This window comes from Capra hircus, chromosome 1, assembly GCF_001704415.2.
Source record: "Capra hircus breed San Clemente chromosome 1, ASM170441v1, whole genome shotgun sequence".
Classification (NCBI taxonomy): domain Eukaryota; kingdom Metazoa; phylum Chordata; class Mammalia; order Artiodactyla; family Bovidae; genus Capra; species Capra hircus.
The window spans coordinates 139130431-139149466 of record NC_030808.1 but is presented as its reverse complement, the minus strand read 5'-3'; the positions used below and the strand labels follow the sequence as shown (position 1 = coordinate 139149466).

The 19036-nt window shown below is 43.7% G+C and overlaps 2 protein-coding genes across 2 annotated transcripts in view; one reads left to right on the top strand and one right to left on the bottom strand.

Moving 5' to 3' along the window:
* Positions 1-19036, bottom strand: part of SH3BGR (SH3 domain binding glutamate rich protein) — an 88021-nt gene that overhangs the window by 67695 nt on the left and 1290 nt on the right. Inside the window, exons 2-4 of the mRNA XM_005675623.3 lie at positions 18110-18410; positions 17856-18016; positions 2124-2454 (exon numbers count right to left, since the gene is read on the bottom strand). Coding sequence (XP_005675680.2) covers positions 2124-2454; positions 17856-18016; positions 18110-18410 — 793 coding nt within the window. The remainder of the gene's footprint in view (positions 1-2123; positions 2455-17855; positions 18017-18109; positions 18411-19036) is intronic.
* Positions 18287-19036, top strand: part of LCA5L (LCA5L, lebercilin like) — a 38176-nt gene continuing 37426 nt past the window's right edge. The window contains exon 1 of the mRNA XM_005675621.2: positions 18287-18467. The gene's annotated coding sequence lies outside the window, so the exon portion shown is untranslated. The remainder of the gene's footprint in view (positions 18468-19036) is intronic.

The window sequence follows — 19036 nt, the reverse complement described above, 5'->3', positions numbered from 1 at the left end:
CTATAATATCCAATAGCTATAACAATTATAATATTAATAGCTGATAATTATAGCATTAACTAATAATGATAATATTTATTAAGCACTTGACACCATGCTGGGCACTCTTGGCTTACTGAGCCTTACTTACTGACCCTTGCTTACTGACCCTCACTCTTAACTTATTTCCTAGGCAAGCTGAGTTGAGTTCTATTCTTATCCTCCTTTTACAGACAAGGAAATTGAGGCTTAGCAAGGTGAAATAACTTTCTCAAGGTCACGTCGTCCCACGTGGCACCAAAACATTTGCTTACAGCAGCAAAATGAACTTGGATTTCTCCAGATCTTGGAATAAACAGTACCCCTCCAGATCCTCCCAGGCTAATTAAATCATGTTCCCAAATTTCAAGAACATAGGAAATCAGAAAATCCTAAGAAAGGACCTGTTTGTTCATTGTCTTTGTTAAGGATGTCTGCTGCTGCTAAGTTGCTTCAGTCATGTCCGACTCTGTGCAACCCCATAGACGGCCTCCTACCAGGCTCCCCCATCCCTGGGATTCTCCAGGCAAGAACACTGGAGAGGGTTGCCATTTTCTTCTCCAATGCATGATAGTGAAAAGTGAAAGGGAAGTCACTCAGTCGTGTCCGACTCTTAGCGACCCCATGGACTGCAGCCCACCAGGCTCCTCCGTCCATGGGATTTTCCAGGCAAGAGTACTGGAGTGGGCTGCTATTGCCTTCTCCGTAAGGAGGTCTAGGTCACTCAGACCTGATCTATGGAATATATAGAAGATTGACAGGTTAGCAGTAAAAGTTTCCAGCAATGAGTGTGTCAACAGCTTATGTGAAGCCCACGATGAAAGCCATTTTTCCATGATGAAAGCCATTTTCTTTAAAAAAAAAAAATTTTTTTTAATCTAAGCAATCCAAAAATGTGCTTTTTGTAGATCAAAGTTTATGAGGTCATCAACAGTCGTAAAAGACTTTGCAGTTTTACATTTGGAATTTTTTCATAAAATTAGGACATCATGAAAGATGCTCAGCAGATCATTGAACAGTTGTGTCAGAAGGAAGGACCAGGCTCTTTTCTCAGGTTTTCCTCTTGTCCTCTCTGGAAACGGTGTGAACTTTCAGGGCTGGAGGTGAGTGGTAGGGGAGGGGGGAAGGCAATCAGTAGCTGCTGTTAGGATTGTTCCCTGGGCCAGTCACTCACCTAGGGTGTCATCTTGGCTGAGGGACCGCTGAAATCCAAGCTGTAACCCGAGAAGTTCCAGGAATCAGATATAAAAGGAAACAGCCCCTGTGCTGCTCTTCACCTCTCAGGACTAATAAAACTGTTTTCTCTCCACAGCCTCGAAGATGCTAAAATGCTGGTCCAAATATCAGTCCCAGACAGACACTGCAGGTTCAAGTCTAATATCAAAGCCTGAATCATTTCCAAGGATAAAATGAGTCCCTCCCTTACCCCTATTTCTTAAGGCACAAAACGAAGGCTGGGTGACTCCCAGCCTTGTCCCAAGGAAATCAGATAAAGCACCTATTTTTGGTCTGTTTGGATTCCTAGAGCATTTAAATCTGTAGCCTCAGAGATGTTTGTTTTATTCACTGTGACATCATTACCCTCATAATAGTATTACACATGCTAAATTTACACTTTCCTTAGGATTACACCACATACAAAAGTCATTGCAGCCAGGGGTCATTTTAGTAATCTGGCCCATCATACGCTAAAAATGTTGTTACATAAAGTGTCATTTACTTGCAATATTAGATTTGTCTAAGTCTCACAGGATGAATGGCAGAAACATTCCACCAAAAAAAAAAAAAAAACCACGCCTCTGATTCTATCAAAGATGCGACACAATAGACATAAATCACACATTAAAAGTCTTAGCATCCAGCACACCCCCCTTCCTCGAATCCCCTTCCACACACAGCTGCCCCAGATCACACATTTTACACACTTCTACACCATTCAGATCAAGGCTGAGAGCAAAGGGCTCGCAGGCTTACTCACACACACCTCAAAAAGAAATGTAAGCCCAGCGCTGGGCCATACCCGCTGCTTCTACTTCCAAGTCTGAGTTTTTCAGAAAAGAGGACGAGAAGAAAGCCCCCCCCCCCGAATTCCATCAGACACCTACCGCTATGGACCCAGATGATGTGGCAACAAACACTTTGATAACCATTTTGAGAGTCGGAATGAGGACTCCCCCCAACACACCCCTGCGAGGGAACGCGGAGCTAGACAGATTCTGACAGCGACACAGACAAGTGCCAGATGGGGGCTGGCGGGGCCCCAGGGCTGTCTGAGCGCCTGCCTCTCGGCTCAACTTAAGCCCGGCCTCTCCCGGGCATCCTGGGCTCTCCCCTCCATTGGCCCGGGAATATTTGGGGATCTGGCAAGAAAACAGTTGATTGGTTGATAAAAGCAGCCACTGCACCCTTTCCCTTACCACTTTAAAAGCCCGACAACTGTCCCTAAAAGGCAAGGCTGCGCTCTGCACCAATCAGAGGCCTGCGCGGAGATGCCCGGGGCGGAGGAAGGCGGGGCCCGGGGCGGAGGGTGGCGAAGAGAAGGGAAGGAGCTGGAAAAGCCCAGATAACCACCTCTGTCCCAGAGGAGGCTTTGTTTACAGGGCTTTTGGCAAACGCACAAGGAAGGGTCAGAACAGCCACAGAAGCCTTTAAATAAATAAAGACGGGCTTCCTTAATTTAAAATTTTATGACAGATTAAAAAATTAAATGACCTTCAACTGGAGTCCGTTTTAATGAATCTCCACTTTAATTCTGCATTACATAGGTCTTGCTTTATTATATTTTTGCTTCAGATAAATTTCGCTGAGTGAAAAAAAAAAGGAACAAGTGATGAAAGTTTACTCAAGAAAGTACGTTTGTCATTAATAAGAAAGAGTATCCCTTCTGGATCAGCAGTAGCGGTTGGTTATTAAATAATGTTTTTAAAGGGTGCGTGATTTTTATTATTAAGCTATTCAGTAGTGGCACCTAGTGTACAAAGTATGTTTGGGGTTTTTTTAATCTTTTGACCACACCGCATGGCACGTGTGATCTTGGTTCCCCAACCAGGGCTGGAACCAGCGCTCCCAGCGTTAGCAGAGAGGTATTTCAATCACTGCAGTGCCAGCTGCTACTGCTAAGTCGCTTCAGTTGTGTCGGACTCTGTGCGATCCCATAGACGGTAGTCACCAGGCTCCCCCGTCCCTGGGATTCTCCAGGCAAAAACACTGGAATGGGTTGCCATTTCCTTCTCCAGTGCACGAAAGTGAAAAGTGAAAGTGAAGTCACTCAGTCATATCATAATCTTAGCGACCCCATGGACTGCAGTCCACCGGGCTCCTCCATCCATGGGATTTTCCAGGCAAGAGTACTGGAGTGGGGTGCCACTGCCTTCTCCTAAATTATTCCTGCTGCTGCTGCTGCTAAGTCGCTTCAGTTGTGTCGGACTCTGTGCGACCCCATAGACGGCAGCCCATCAAGCTCCACCGTCCCTGGGATTCTCCAGGCAAGAACACTGGAGTGGGTTGCCAGAGAAGTCCCTAAAACATGTATTTGCTAATTAATACTTAGTCGTTGTTCATTATCATTTGTGAATACTCATCCTTCCCACATTCAAGTCTACTCTGAGGAATACCTTAATGAAACCTTCCAATGCAATTTCAATGGATACAGTTAAAAAGTAAAACTAATGATGTTTTTTTTTCATTGAGAAAAAAAAAAAATGCAATGAGCTGCCACACAATAGATTCCTTCAGGAGTGGCCTGTCTCCAGTTTTCTCCCTTTACCACCTGTTTCTCCTAAAGAACAGAAGCTGACAAGCCGAGGACCGTGTCAGGTTTCACTGACACCCTAGAGCAGGCAGGGAGGTGGCGGCCTGCTTGTCAGCACCAGTGACATCAACAAGCAAATTGTCTCCACTATTTTGGAGCCGTTGGGGGAAGGGGGATCTGTTTGTAACAGGCTCTCTCTCTGTGTCTTATTTGTATAGATAATTTGAATTCTGTTAAACATTAGCATTAAAATTCTAGTAAGAAGCCCATATAGTAGCCACCCAACTCTCCTGATGGGTTTCAAAGTCAAGATCAAGGGCGTTTGGGGCCAAGATGGAAGGCTATTTTTAGTCTTCTTAATCGTCTTAGGACTTCCCTGGTGGTTCAGTGGTTAAGGCTCTGCGTTCACTCCCACTGCAGGGAATGAGGGTTAGATCCCACACGCCCTATGGCATGGCCAAAATATGAAAATACAGTGATGAAGCATTTATGTAAACAAAGTTCTTCTCTTCCTCAAAAAAATGAGAGAAATAACCAAGTCACTCTCTGATTTTCAATCCCTTGCTACTCATGGGGGACATGGCTGTGGGATCCCAGAAAAGGGAGGAACCTGTCAGGTTTTTGCATCCAACCAGAGCCAGGAGGTCCAGAGGCCTCCTCCTCTCCCCCTCACGTAAGTTCCTTACAAGAGAAGGCTACCCTGAGCCCAGAATACAGCTCAGTTCATTTACAGCAGAATGAATGGTCAAGATGAACCCACCATAATTTAACTTACAGCCTCAACATGCAAAGTTTATTCCCCAAACTAGGTGAAGATGATTAATGGTTCCCCAAATTTAAGTCACAAGCTTTTCATTTTAAACCCCACCAACTCATTGTACCTGGTGGTTCAGATGGTAAAGAGTCTGCCTGCAATGCAGGAGACCAGGGTTCAATCCCTGGATCAGGGATTGAGAAGGGAATGGCAACTCACTCCAGTAGTCTTGCTTCGAGAATTCCATGGACAGAGAAGCCTGGCAGGCTACAGTCCATGGTGTTGCAAAGAGTCAGACATGACTGAGCAACTAACACTAACTGAAGATTATAAGTCGTTTTGGCTTTTCTTCTTTCCTGTATTTTCAAAATTCCTACAGGGAATTCCCTGGTGGTTTGAGTTGGGGTTGAGCCAACCCAAACCACACAACCAAAATAAATAAATAGATTTAAAAAATTCTACAGTGAGTGTATACTATTTTGTCATACAAAACATTTTTTCAACACCTTAGTCCTAAGTCCACCACATAAGCATATTATTTTGCTCCAAATATTAAGAATAATAAGCTCTGAATATTTCTTAATGTCTTTGTAAATCATAATATACACTATGGCTCATGTGCCTAAAAAATATACATTTACTGATCATGTATATATACTGGTTCTGCATAGCTACAGCTTCAGTTCAGTTCAGTTCAGTTCAGTCACTCAGTCATGTCCGACTCTTTGCGACCCCATGATTTGCAGCATGCCAGGCCTCCCTGTCCATCACCAACTCCCGGAGTTCACTGAAACTCACATCCATCAAGTCAGTGATGCCATCCAGCCATCTCATCCTCTGTCATCCCCTTCTCCTCCTGCCCCCAATCCCTCCCAGCATCAGAGTCTTTTCCAGTAAGTCAACTCTTCGCATGAGGTGGCCAAAGTATTGGAGTTTCAGCTTTAGCATCGTTCCTTCCAAAGAAATCCCAGGGCTGATCTCCTTCAGAATGGACTGGTTGGATCTCCTTGCAGTTCAAGGGACTCTCAAGAGTCTTCTCCAACAGAACAGTTCAAAAGCATCGATTCTTTGGCGCTCAGCTTTCTTCACAGTCCAACTCTCACATCCATACATGACTACTGGAAAAACCATAGCCACAGCTTACTCTGTCTTATTAAATTGTAAAAGTCTGGCAAGAAACTTCGGACATAAAATTGGGTCAAATTCTAGAAAGGTTAAGTATGAATCTATTTTTCATTATGTATAGGACCGAAGTCTATGGGGCCCCCTCTGGGGCTTCCTGGGACAAACCCCTCCCTCCATATCCTCTGCTTGCCTCTCCTTTGTAGAAAAGCTATAGTCTCCCAGGCCTTCCCTGAGTCACAAAAGCCTGGCTCAAGAATTACTGATTGGGTTTCCCTGGTGGCTCAGTGGTAAGAATCTGCCTGCCAATGCAGGAGACATGGGTTCAGTCCGTGGCCTGGAAAAAACCATATGCCACAAAGCAACTAAGCCTGTATGCCACAACTATTGAGCCTGCGCTCTAGGGCCTGAGAGCCGAAACTACTGAGCCCACATGTCACAACTACTGAAGCCCTCTTGCCCCAGAGCCTGTGCTCTGCAAACGTGAGAAACCACCACAGTGAGAAGCCCATGCACGGCAGTTGCCCCTGCTCACTGCAACTAGAAAAAACCTTAGGAGGCAACACAGCCAAGAATAAAAAATTAAACTATTTCTTTAAAAAGAATTATCGATTAAGAGTATGTGACCATGTAGTGAGAAAAGTAGCAGTTGAGCCAAGAGAACTGGTAACAATTTAAACAGTAAATCAGCCATGTGGCAGTCACAGAATCTTTAGTTCCTCCCTGAAGTACATGGATAATTTATCTCGTGCACATTCCTGAGTTGTTTTACAGATACTAAAGCCCCCACCAATGGAAGAGGCTAACTGCATGATGTCCATGAGCACATAGCCCTCAGACTGACTGGAGCCTGATGATGTTCACTCCTGTGCCACCACCCTGATAACTGGTATCCTCACCAGCAACCAATCAAATATTGTGCACAAGCTGATCACCCACCTGCAGCCTCCCTGTCCCTCACTTTACCCATAAAAACACTTCCCTAAAGCCCATCAGGAAGCTCAGGGTTTTGTTTTTTTTTTAACCATCAGCTGCCCACACTCCTTGTTTTGGCACCTACAGTAAACCCTGCGCTTTCCTTCACAACTCCATGTCAGTAGATTGACATTATTGTGCACAAAGCCAGAGAAATCAAGTTTGGTTTGGTAACAGTAGGGTAAAACTGACTTCAGTCTTGACATCCCCTTGAGCTGCTTGCCACAGGGATAAACAAATTTCCTACTTAAAATAATAGCTAACAATTTTGAGCAGTGTGCCATGCCAGACCTCATCTAAGGACTTTGCACAAACCACTCCCGTGATCCGAACAACAGCTCTAAAACCGAGTTCTATTACTATCCATCCTCAGAGATGAGGACTTAGAATGGGAGATGGGGGAATTCTCTGGCTGTCCAGTGGTTAAGACTCAGTATTTTCACTGCCAAGGGCCCAGGATCGATTCTTAATTAGGGAATTAAGATCCCAGAAACTTTGAGGCATGGCAAAAAAAAAAAAGAAAGAAAGAATGGGAGATGATGGGAAAGGTAAACAGTGTATCCAGGAATTGAACTCAGCCGCATTTACATCCATATCACACCAGGAAAACTCCGATTTCCTACCTTCAAATTTCTAGTGCTCCTTTATTTCGCTATGAATTATCTTTCGAAGCTTATCCTTTTAATAATGACCATGCAAAGGTATAAATCAGAAATCTGAAAACTCTAACTGAAAGAATTTTTGTTACAATGACACTCAAGAGCTTCCAGATAATTAATACAAATACCAAACATTCCAAATGAGTCTTAAAAGAAAGCTCAATGAATCTCCGACTTTGAAGTTTCACTTCAGAAATAAGTTGCATGATCGAGTGAAGATGCAAGAGCCTAATTATTTCAGATCTGTAGTTCTTGATGTTAAAGTCAAATAACAATAGTTTTAGATCTGACCTAATTTTTAACAGAATTTTCTCTTTTTTCAAGCTTTATTGAGTTACAGTTCACAAATAAAATTGTAAGATATCTAAAGTGTAAATCATGATGATTGATAGATGTATACACTGTGAAAAGACAATTTCATATAATTTTAATTATAGAAGTATGACATATTGGCTCCAAACTTAGCAGAGCTCCTCAGATGATCTTACAATAAATGATACTATGCTATGCTTTGTTTAATTATATAACTTTACAGGTAAAATAAAATGAAAAGTAAAAGCTGATTTTTATTATGCGGAATAACAGTGGTGACTATCATGGTAACAGTTTAGTTCAGTTCAGTTCAGTCACTCAATCATGTCCAACTCTTTGCGACCCCATGGACTGCAAAACACCAGGTTTCCCTGTCTTTCACCAACTCCCAGAGCTTACTCAAACTCATTTTCCATCAAGTTGGTGATGCCATGCAACCATCTCATCCTCTGTCGTCCCCTTCTCCTCCTGCTTTCATTCTTTTCCAGCACCAAGGTCTTTTCCAATGAGTCAGTTCTTCACATCAGGTGGCCAAACAATTGGCGTTTCAGCTTCAGCATCAGTTCTTCCAGTGAACAGTCAGGACTGATTTCCTTTAGGATGGACTGTTGGATCTCCTTGCAGTCCAAGGGACTCTCAAGAGTCTTCTCCAACACTACAGTTCAGCATCAATTCTTCGGCATTCAGCTTTCTTTATGTCCAACTCTCACATCCATACACGACTACTGGAAAAACCATAGTTTGACTAGATGGATCTTTGTTGGCAAATAATGTCTCTGCTTTTTAATATGCTATCTAGGTTGGTAATAGCAAAAGTAGTGGGTGGAATACTGTCCCCACACCAGCAAAAACAAAATTCATGTTCCCCCAAAACCTCAGAATATGACCTTATTTGGAAGCAGAGTCTTTGCAAATGAAGTTGGCTAAGGACATGTTTTTTTTAATAAAAGCTTTATTTATTTATTTACAGCTGTGCTGTAAGAGATGGGAATACCAGACCACCTGACCTGCCTCTTGAGAAATCTGCATGCAGGTCAGGAAGCAACAGTTCGAACTGGACATGGAACAGCAGACTGGTTCCAAATAGGAAAAGGAGTACGTCCAGGCTGTATATTGTCACCCTGCTTATTTAACTTCTATGCAGAGTACATCATGAGAAACGCTGGACTGGAAGAAACACAAGCTGGAATCAAGATTGCCGACAGAAATATCAATAACCTCAGATATGCAGATGACACCACCCTTATGGCAGAAAGTGAAGAGGAACTAAAAAGCCTCTTGATGAAAGTGAAAGAGGAGAGTGAAAAAGTTGGCTTAAAGCTCAACATTCAGAAAACGAACATCATGGCATCTGGTCCCATCACTTCATGGGAAATAGATGGGGAAACAGTGGAAACAGTGTCAGACTTTATTTTGGGGGGCTCCACAATCACTGCAGATGGTGACTGCAGCCATGAAATTCAAAGACCCTTACTCCTTGGAAGAAAAGTTATGACCAACCTAGATAGCATATTCAAAAGCAGTGACATTACTTTGCTGACTAAAGTCTGTCTAGTCAAGGCTATGGTTTTTCCTGTGGTCATGTATGGATGTGAGAGCTGGACTATGAAGAAGGCTGAGCGCCGAAGAATCAATGCTTTTGAACTGTGGTGTTGGAGAAGACTCTTGAGAGTCCCTTGGACTGCAAGGAGATCCAACCAGTCCATTCTAAAGGAGATCAGTCTTGGGATTTCTTTGGAAGGAATGATGCTAAAGCTGAAACTCCAGTACTCTGGCCACCTCATGCGAAGAGTTGACTCATTGGAAAAGACTCTGATGCTGGGAGGGATTGGGGACAGGAGGAGAAGGGGACGACAGAGGATGAGATGGCTGGATGGCATCACTGACTCGATGGACGTGAATCTGAGTGAACTCCGGGAGTTGGTGATGGACAGGGAGGCCTGGCGTGCTGCAATTCATGGGGTCGCAAAGAGTCGGACACGACTGAGCGACTGAACTGAACTGAGTCTTTATGCTTTTCTCTAGTTGCAGCAACTGGGGGCTACTCTCTAGCTGTGGTGCACAGGCTTCTCATTGTGGTGACTTCTCTTGTTGCAGAGCACAAGCTCTAGGGCATGTGGGCTTCAGTATTTGTGGCTCCCAGGCTTTAAAGCACAGGCTCGATAGTCGTGGTGCACAGGCTCAGTTGCTGCTCGGCATGTGGGATCTACCCAGACCAGGAATGGAACCTGTGTCTGCTGCATTGGCAGGTGGATTCTTTACCACTGAGCCACCAGGGAAGCCCAGTTAAGGATCTTGAGATGAAATCATCCGCGATTTCAGGTGGGCCCTAAATCCAATAAATGATGTCCTTATAAGAAGAGGAGAAAACATAGTGAGACACAAAAACAGGGCAGAGATTGGAGTGATGTGACCATAGGGAAAGAGCACCAGGAGCCACCAGGTGGAAGAGGCTGGGAGGATTCTCCCCAGACTTCAGAGGGGGCATGGCCCTGCTTACACCTTGATTTTGTATTTTTGACCTCCAAACCCATAAGAGAAAAAAACCTGTGCTGTTTTAAGCTACCAGCTCTGTAGTAATTTGTTAGAGCAACCTTTAGAGCAATGAAGGCCTAGGTTAATAATGATGGAGGTGATCACCATAATTACTAAGGGCTTATCCCACTTCCATAACACACAAACAGAAAAGGAGCACCTCTTTCCAAGGCAGAAGCAAAGACTATGGACTGCAAAGAGCTAGCAGAAAAGAGAGATAAAGACCATTCAGATGGGAAAGGACATTCTGAGGATCCTCCATCTTTCAGGGTCCTCCAATCCTGAGAAGCAAGTAATTGGAATGTTCCCTTAATAATAAGCAGTCACTTTTGTTGCTGTCTTGGGAGTGCCACCAGCCATGAACCAGCCATCTTTCCATGAACAAGTCTAGGGCAATACTTGTCTAATGTATGTCTGTCTGGAGATGGTGTCCAGCTGAACCATAACAAAGACCACTACCCACTCTACGTGAATAACTCATCATCCAAGATTGTAGAAACACATAGTGACCTACTGTATAGCACAGGGAACTATATTTAATCAGTTTAGGTCAGTTGCTCAGTCATGTCTGACTCATTGCAACCCCATGGACTGCAGCATGCCAGGCTTCCCTGTCCGTTTCCAACTCCCAGAGCTTGTTCAAACTCATGTCCATTGAGTGAGTTATTCTATCAAACCATCAGCTATATTTCAATAAAATTATTGAAGCTGAAACTCCAGCACCTGATGTGGAGAGCTGACTCATTAGAAAAGACCCTGATGCTGGGAAAGACAGGCAGGAGGAGATGATGAGGGCAGGAGGAGAAAGGGGCAACAGAGGACAAGATGGTTGGATAGCATCACTGACTCAATGGACATGAGTTTGATCAAGCTCCAGGATATAGTGAAGGACAGAATCCGGACTGTACTGCAGTCCTTGATGTCACAGAGTCAGATATGACTTAGCAACTGAACAGTAACAACAAGAATAAAATTAAATTTTTTTAAAAAAGAGTCTGCTTGGAAATGCCCACAGCCCCTATTATATAAAACCAAACACCAAAAAACAAAAGGGAAATGGATAGATTTAAAGTACACAAGGACACAGATGTGTATAACGGACTTTTGGACTCAGAGGGAGAGGGAGAGGGTGGGATGATTTGGGAGAATGGCATTCTAACATGTATACTATCATGTAAGAATTGAATCGCCAGTCTATGTCTGACACAGGGTGCAGCTTGCTTGGGGCTGGTGCATGGGGATGACCCAGAGAGATGTTGTGGGGAGGGAGGTGGGAGGAGGGTTCATGTTTGGGAATGCATGTAAGAATTAAAGATTTTAAAATTAAAAAATAAAAATAAAAAAAATAAAGTACACAGTATCAATAACCTCAGATGAAAAAATATCCATATGTCATGTATCAACTGAACTGAGCAGAAAATAACTGAATAGAACACAAATATCAACCGAACTGAACTAAACTATACAAACACAAAATACACTGTAAACAAAATTAAAAGGTAATTGACAAATTAAAGGAGATATTTGCAATATATACTATAATCAAAAGTTCTAACAAATCTATTTTTACAAAGATTAACACCAAGTGAAAAAGTTGGCAAAAGGAAGAAAAAGGCAAATCACAAAATAAGTACAAATAGTCATTAAAAATACAGCAAAAATGCCTATCCTTCCTAGTAACCAAAGTTGTGAATAAAATCAAAGTGAAGTGTCACTTTTATATATATATATATATATATATATATATATATATATATATATATATATATGTAGTTATTGTTTATTTTTATTTATTTGACTGTTCTGAGTATTGCTTGCTCTGTGGATCTAGTTCCCAGTTCAGTTGCTCCATCATGTCTGATATTCGCGACCCCATGGACTGCAGCATGGCAGGCCTCCCTGTCCATCACCAGCTCCTGGAACTTACTCAAGCTCATGTCCATTGAGTCAGTGATGCCATCCAACCATCTCATACTCTTGTCGACTCCTTTTCCTCCTGTCTTCAATCCTTTCCAGCATAGGGTCTATTCCAATGAGTCAGTTCTTCATATCAGGTGGTCAAAGGATTGGAGTTTGAGCTTCAACATCAGTCCTTCCAGTGAATATTCCAGACTGATTTCCTTTAGGATTGACTGGTTTGATCTCCTTGCCATCCAAGGTACTCTCAAGAGTCTTCTTGAACACCACTGCTCAAAAGCATCAATTCTTCAGTGCTCAGCTCTCTTTATAGTCCAACTCTCACATCCATGCATGACTACTAGAAAAACCATAGCTTTGACTAGATGGACCTTTGTTGGCAAAGGAAGGTCTCTGCTTTCTAATATGCTCTCTAGGTTGGTCATAGCTTTTCTTCCAAGGAGCAAGTGTCTTTTCATTTTACTGCTGCTGTCACCAGCTGCAGTAATTCTGAGTACAAAAAAAAAAAAATGTCTTTCACTGTTTCCATTGTTTCCCCATCTATTTGTCATGAAGTGATGGGACCAGATGCCATGATCTTAGTTCTCTGAATATTGAATTTTAAGCCAACTTTACACTGTCCTCTTTCACTTTCATCAAGAGGCTCTTTAGTTCCTCATCTGCATATCTGAGGTTGTTGGTATTTCTCCTGACAATCTTGATTCCAGCCTGTGCTTCATCCAGCCTGGCATTTCACATGATGTACTCTGTATATAAGTTAAATAAGCAGGGTGAAAATATTCAGCCTTGATGGATTCCTTGGAACAATTTGGAACCAATCTGTTGTTCCATGTCCAGTTCTAATTGTTGCTTCTTGACCCATATACAGATTTCTCAGGAGGCAAGTCAGGTAGTCTGGTATTTGCATCTCTTTAAGAATTTTCCAGTTTGTTGTGATCCACACAGTCAAAGGCTTTGGCAGTCAATAAAGCAGAAGTAGATGTTTTTGTGGAACTCTCTTGCTTTTTCAATGATCCAACAGATGTTGGCAATTTGATCTCTGGTTCCTCTGCTTTTTCTAAATCCAACTTGAACATCTGAAAGTTCACGATTCACATACCATTGAAGCCTGGCTTGGAGAATTTTGAGCATTACTTTGCCAATGTGTGAATGAGTGCAATTGTGTGGTAGTTTGAACATTCCTTGGCATTGCCTTTCTTCAGGATTGGCATGAAAATTGACCTTTACCAGTCCTGTGGCCTCTGCTGAGTTTTCCGAATTTGCTGGCATTTTGAGTGCAGCACTTTCACAGCATCATCTTTTAGGATTTGAAATAGTTCAACTGGAATTCCATCATCTCCACTAGCTTTCTTCATAGTGATGCTTCCTAAGGCCCACTTGACTTTGCATTCCAGAATGTCTGGCTCTAGGTGAGTGATCACAATGGTGGTTATCTGGGTCATGAAGATCTTTTTTGTTTAGTTCTTGTGTATTCTTGCCACCTCTTCTTAATATTTTCTGATTCTGTTAGGCCCGAACCATTTCTGTGCTTTTTGTGCCCATCTTTGCATGAAATGTTCCCTTGGTATCTCTATAGTTTTTCTGCGTATTCTTGCCACCTCTTCTGAATATCTTCTGCTTCTGTTAGGTCCATACCATTACTGTCGTTTATTGTCTCTATCTTTGCATGAAATGTTCCCGTGGTATCTCCAATTTTCTTGAAGAGATCTAGTCTTTCCCATTCTACTGTTTCTCTCTATTTCTTTGCACTGATCACTGAGGAAGGCTTTATCATGTCTCGTTATTCTTTGAAACTCTGCATTCAGATGGGTATATCTTCTCTTTTCTCCTTTGCCTTTTGCTTCTTTTCCTTTCTCAGCTATTTGTAAGGCCTCCTAAGACAACCGTTTTGCCTTCTTGCATTTCTTTTTCTTGGGGAAGGTCTTGGTCACTGCCGCCTATACAATATCATGAACCTCCATCCATAGTTCTTCAGGCACTCTGTCTATCAGATCTAAACCCTTGAATCTGTTTGTCACTCCCACTGTATAATTGTAAGAGATTTGATTTAGGTCATACTTGAATGGTCTAGTGGCTTTCCCTACTTTCTTCAATTTAAGTCTGAATTTTGCAATAAGGAGTTCAGGATCTGTGCCACAGTCAGCTCCCTGTCTCATTTTTGCTGACTGTATAGGCTGTATATTGTCACCCTGCTTATTTCACTTATATGCAGAGTACATCATGAGAAATGCTGGGTTGGATGAAGCACAAACTGGAATCAAGATTGCCAGGAGAAACATCAATAACCTCGGATATGCAGATGACACCACCCTTATGGCAGAAAGCAAAGAAGAACTAAAGAGCCTCTTGATGAAAGTGAAAGAGGAGAGTGAAAAAGTTGGCTTAAAGCTCAACATTCAGAACTAAGATTGTAGCATCCAGTCCCATCACTTCATGGCAAATAGATGGGGAAACAGTGGAAACAATGGCAGATTTATTTTGGGAGGGCTCCAAAATCACTGCAGATGGTGATTGCAGACATGAAATTAAAAGACGCTTACTTCTTGAAAGAAAACTTATGACAAACCTAGACAGCATATTAAAAAGCAGAGACATTACTTTGTCAACAAAGGTCTATCTAGTCAAGGCTATGGTTTTTCCAGTAGTCATGTATGGATGTGAGAGTTGGACTATAAAGAAAGCTGAGTGCCAAAGAATTGATGCTTTTGAACTGTGGTGTTGGAGAAGACTCTTGAGAGTCCCTTGGATTGCAAGGAGATCCAACCAATCCATCCTAAAGGAAATCAGTCCAGAATATTCATTGGAAGGACTGATGTTGAAGCTGAAATACTTTGGCCACCTGATGTGAAGAACTGACCCACTGAAAAAGACCCTGATGCTGGGAAAAACTGAAGGCAGGAAGAGAAGGGGAGGAAAGAGGATGAGATGGTTGGATGTCATCACCTACTCAATGGTCACTGAGGAAGGCTTCCTTATCTCACCTTGCTATTCTTTGGAACTCTGCATTCAAATGAGTATATCTTTCCTTTTCTCCTTTACCTTTCACTTCTCTTCTTTTCTTGGCTATTTGTAAGGCCTCCTCAGACAAACATTTTGCATTTTTGCATTTCTTTTTCTTTGGAATGGTCTTGATCACTGCCTCCTGACCAATGTCACAAACCTCCATCTATGGTTCTTCAGGCACTCTGTCCATCAGATCTAATCCCTTGAATCTATTTGTCATTTCCACTGTATAATCATAAGGGATTTAATTTAGAGCACATCTGAATAGTCCAGTGGTTTTCCCTAATTTCTTCAATTTAAGTCTGAATTTGGCAATAAGGAGTTCATGATCTGAGCCACAGTCAGCTCGCAGTCTCGTTTTTGCTGACTGTATAGAGTTTCTCCATCTTTGGCTGCAAAGAATGTAATCAATCTGCTTTTGGTGTTGACCATCTGGTGATGTCCATGTGTAGAGTCTTCTCTTGTGTTGTTGGAAGAGGGTGTTTGCTATGACTAGTGCGTTCTCTTGGCAAAACTCTGTTAGCCTTTGCCCTGCTTCATTTTGTACTCCAAGGCCAAATTTGCCTGTTACTCCAAGTATCTCTTGACTTCCTGCTTTTACATTCCAGTCCCCTGTAATGAAAAGGACATGTCTTGGGGGTGTTAGTTCTAGAAGGTCTTATAAGTCTTCATAGAACCGTTCAACTTCAGCTTCTTCAGCATTACTGGTTGGGGCATAGACTTGAAATACTGTGATATTGCATGCGTTTGCCTTGGAAACAAACAGAGATCAGTCTGTCATTTTGAGATTGCATCCAAGTACTGCATTTTGGACTCTTCTGTTGACTAGGAGGGCTACCCCATTTCTTCTAAGGGATTCCTGCCCACAGTAGTAGATATAATGGTCATCTGAGTTAAATTCACCCTTTCCAGTCCATTTTAATTCACTGATTCCTAAAATGTGGATATTCACTCTTGCCATCTCCTAAAATGTGGATATTCACTCTTGCCATCTCCTATTTGACCACTTTCAATTTACGTTGATTCATGGACCTAGCATTCCAGGTTTCTATGCAATATTGTTCTTTACAGCATCGGATTTTACTTCCATCACCAGTTACAACTACAACTGCATGTTGTTTTTGCTTTGGCTCCATCTCTTCATTGTTTCTGGAGTTATTTCTCCACTGCTCTCCAGTAGCATATTGGGCACCTACCTGCCTGGGGAGTTCATCTTTCAGTGTCCTATCTTTTTGCCTCTTCATACTGCTCATGCGGTTCTCAAGGCAAGAATACTAAAGCGGTTTGACATTCCCTTCTCCAGCGGACCATGTTTTGTCAGAACTCTCTACCATGACCATCAGTCTTGGGTGGCCCTGCATGGTATGGCTCATAGTTTCACTGAGTTAGACAAGGCTGTGGTCCATGTGATTAGTTTGATTCAGTTCAGTTCAGTTCAGTCGCTCAGTCATGTCTGACTCTTTGCCACCCCCACGAACCGCAGTATGCCAGGCCTCCCTGTCCATCACCAACTCCTGGAGTTTACTCAAACTCATCCCCATTGAGTCGGTGATGCCATCCAACCATCTCATCCTCTGTTGTTCCCTTCTCTTCCTACCCTCAATCTTTCCCAGCATTATAGTGTATAGTATAGTGAAGTCGCTCAGTTGTGTGCGACCCTGTGGACTGTAGCCTACCAGGTTTCTCCACCCATGGGATTCTCCAGGCAAGAATACTGGAGTGGGTTACCATTTCCTTCTCCAGGGGATCTTCCCGACCCAGGGATCGAACCCGGGTCTCCCACATTGGAGGCAGATGCTTTAACCTCTGAGCCACCAGGGAAGTCTTTTCAAATGAGTCAGCTTTTCGTATCAGATAGCCAAAGTACTGGAGTTTCACCTTCAACATCAGTCCTTCCAAAGAACACCCAGGACTGATATCCTTTAGAATGGACTGGTTGGATCTCCTTGCAGTCCAAGGGACTCTCAGGAGTCTTTTCCAACACCACAGTTCAAAAGCATCAATTTTTTGGCGCTCAGCTTTCTTTATAGTCCAACTCTCACATCCATACATGACTACTGGAAAAATCATAGTCTTGACTAGACGGACCTTTGTTGACAAAATAATGTCTCTGCTTTTTAATATGCTGTCTAGGTTGGTCATAACTTTCCTTCCAAGGAGTAAGCGTCTTTTAATTTCAGGGCTGCAATCACCATCTGCAGTGAATTTGGAGCCCCAAAAAATAAAGTCAGCAACTGTTTCCACTGTTTGCCAATCTATTTGCCATGAAGTGATGGGACCGGATGCCATGATCTTCGTTTTCTGAATGTTGAGCTTTAAGCCAACTTTTTCACTCTCCTCTTTCACTTTCATCAAGTGGTTCTTTAATTCTTCTTCACTTTCAGTTTGATTAGTTTTCTGTAATTGTGGTTTTCATTCTTTCATTCTGGTTCCCAAACTAGAGATCAAACCCAGGGCCCTGCATCGGGAGTATAATCTTAACCAGTGGACCACCAGAGAAGTTCCAAGGTGTCACTTTGCGACAATAACATGGGCATACTTTTTTTTTTTTAAAGAAATACGATTACCCTCAATGTGGATTAAGGTTTGGAGACATTTATTGTATCACCCACCAGGGAAGCTCTATTGTATCACTAAAAACTCCTAATCAATCACTTTTTTTTTTTTTTAACTTTTCCTTGGTATTTTCTCTACATGGTAACTTGTCTTCACCAAACATGCATTGCTTTGGGATCAGATTTTCTGCTACCGAGAAATCCATCTTTATAGAGTTTAACACGGGCGCTCTGCTCTAGGTCCACGACCCTACCAGGCTGCGGAGCGGACATACACATCAGACTTGGATTCAACACACCCGGTGCGCGGACTCGAGGGACCCGACGCGGGAAGGATCCGCGGGAACTCCGAGCCCACAGGGATGCCGAGGGACCGTCTCCCTCGCCACGGGCGCGCCAGGACGCAGGCGTGGTACTAGGCGCCGAGGAGGAGCCGTAAGAGGCCTGTTTGCGAACGTCTCCGCAGCCAGCTGACTTCACCCTCACAGTCAAGTGGGACGAAACTCACGTCCCAGCTCAGGCCGCACGGACGCGATCTCAAGTGCGCGTGCGCGCAGGCCTCGCGGGCCTGTTCCCTAGCCCCTTCCGCTGGCGGGTCAGTCCCAGGAGGCCCCGCGCGCCGGTTTCCAGGGCGACGCGTCAGAGCCAGAGGCCGCGGGGTTGGCGCTGTCGCGCGAGTAGCGCTGAGCAGATAACGGCCCAGCCGCCGCCGCGCCCCAGCGGAGCCTCCTGCTAAGCTTTCTGAGCCCTCCGGTGTCTCCCGATCACTCAGTCCTGCCCCTGCCCAACTCGGGCTTCGCTGCCTGGCTCTGGAATTGGTAACGTAGCCGGGTGGTCAGGCCGCTTCCTCCCGCAAACGCGGTCTGGTGAGGAGCGGCCCTCGGCGTCCTCTTTCCTGGTTCAGACACTGTGACTGAGCCCACACAGCGCACTTACAAGCCCACTCTGTCCCGGGGGAGGTGGCGGGCCGCGGACCGCCCGCAAGCGGACTGGCCGCCGGAGGCTGACGGGCAGGGGACGGCCGGCCCCCGTCACCCCACCCCACCCTCCTGCCCCATCACGCTGGGGCAAATTTCACCCCTTTCCCAATTGACTCGCTTTCACTATTTCCCTTTGAAATCTGACACCTTCATTTATTCATCTACCTGCTTGCTTTTGCTTTGCTTTGTTTTCTAATCTCAGCGCTGACGGTCCCTTAATCCCCATTCCCTGGAAGTCTGAACGCTTTGCCACAGTATCTGTATGTTTGCCCCTCCCCCGCCGAACTCAGGCTCAGAGCTCTCTGTCCGCAATTTCCTGGTGGTGCTTTAACATTTCCTTGCCACACTTGTGCCAACAGATAACTTTTCAGACCAGATTTTCACTGCGGAACATGACCTTGAGTCTTTTTTTTTTTTAATCTACACTCACTTTCTTAATGAATTCATCCAGTGTC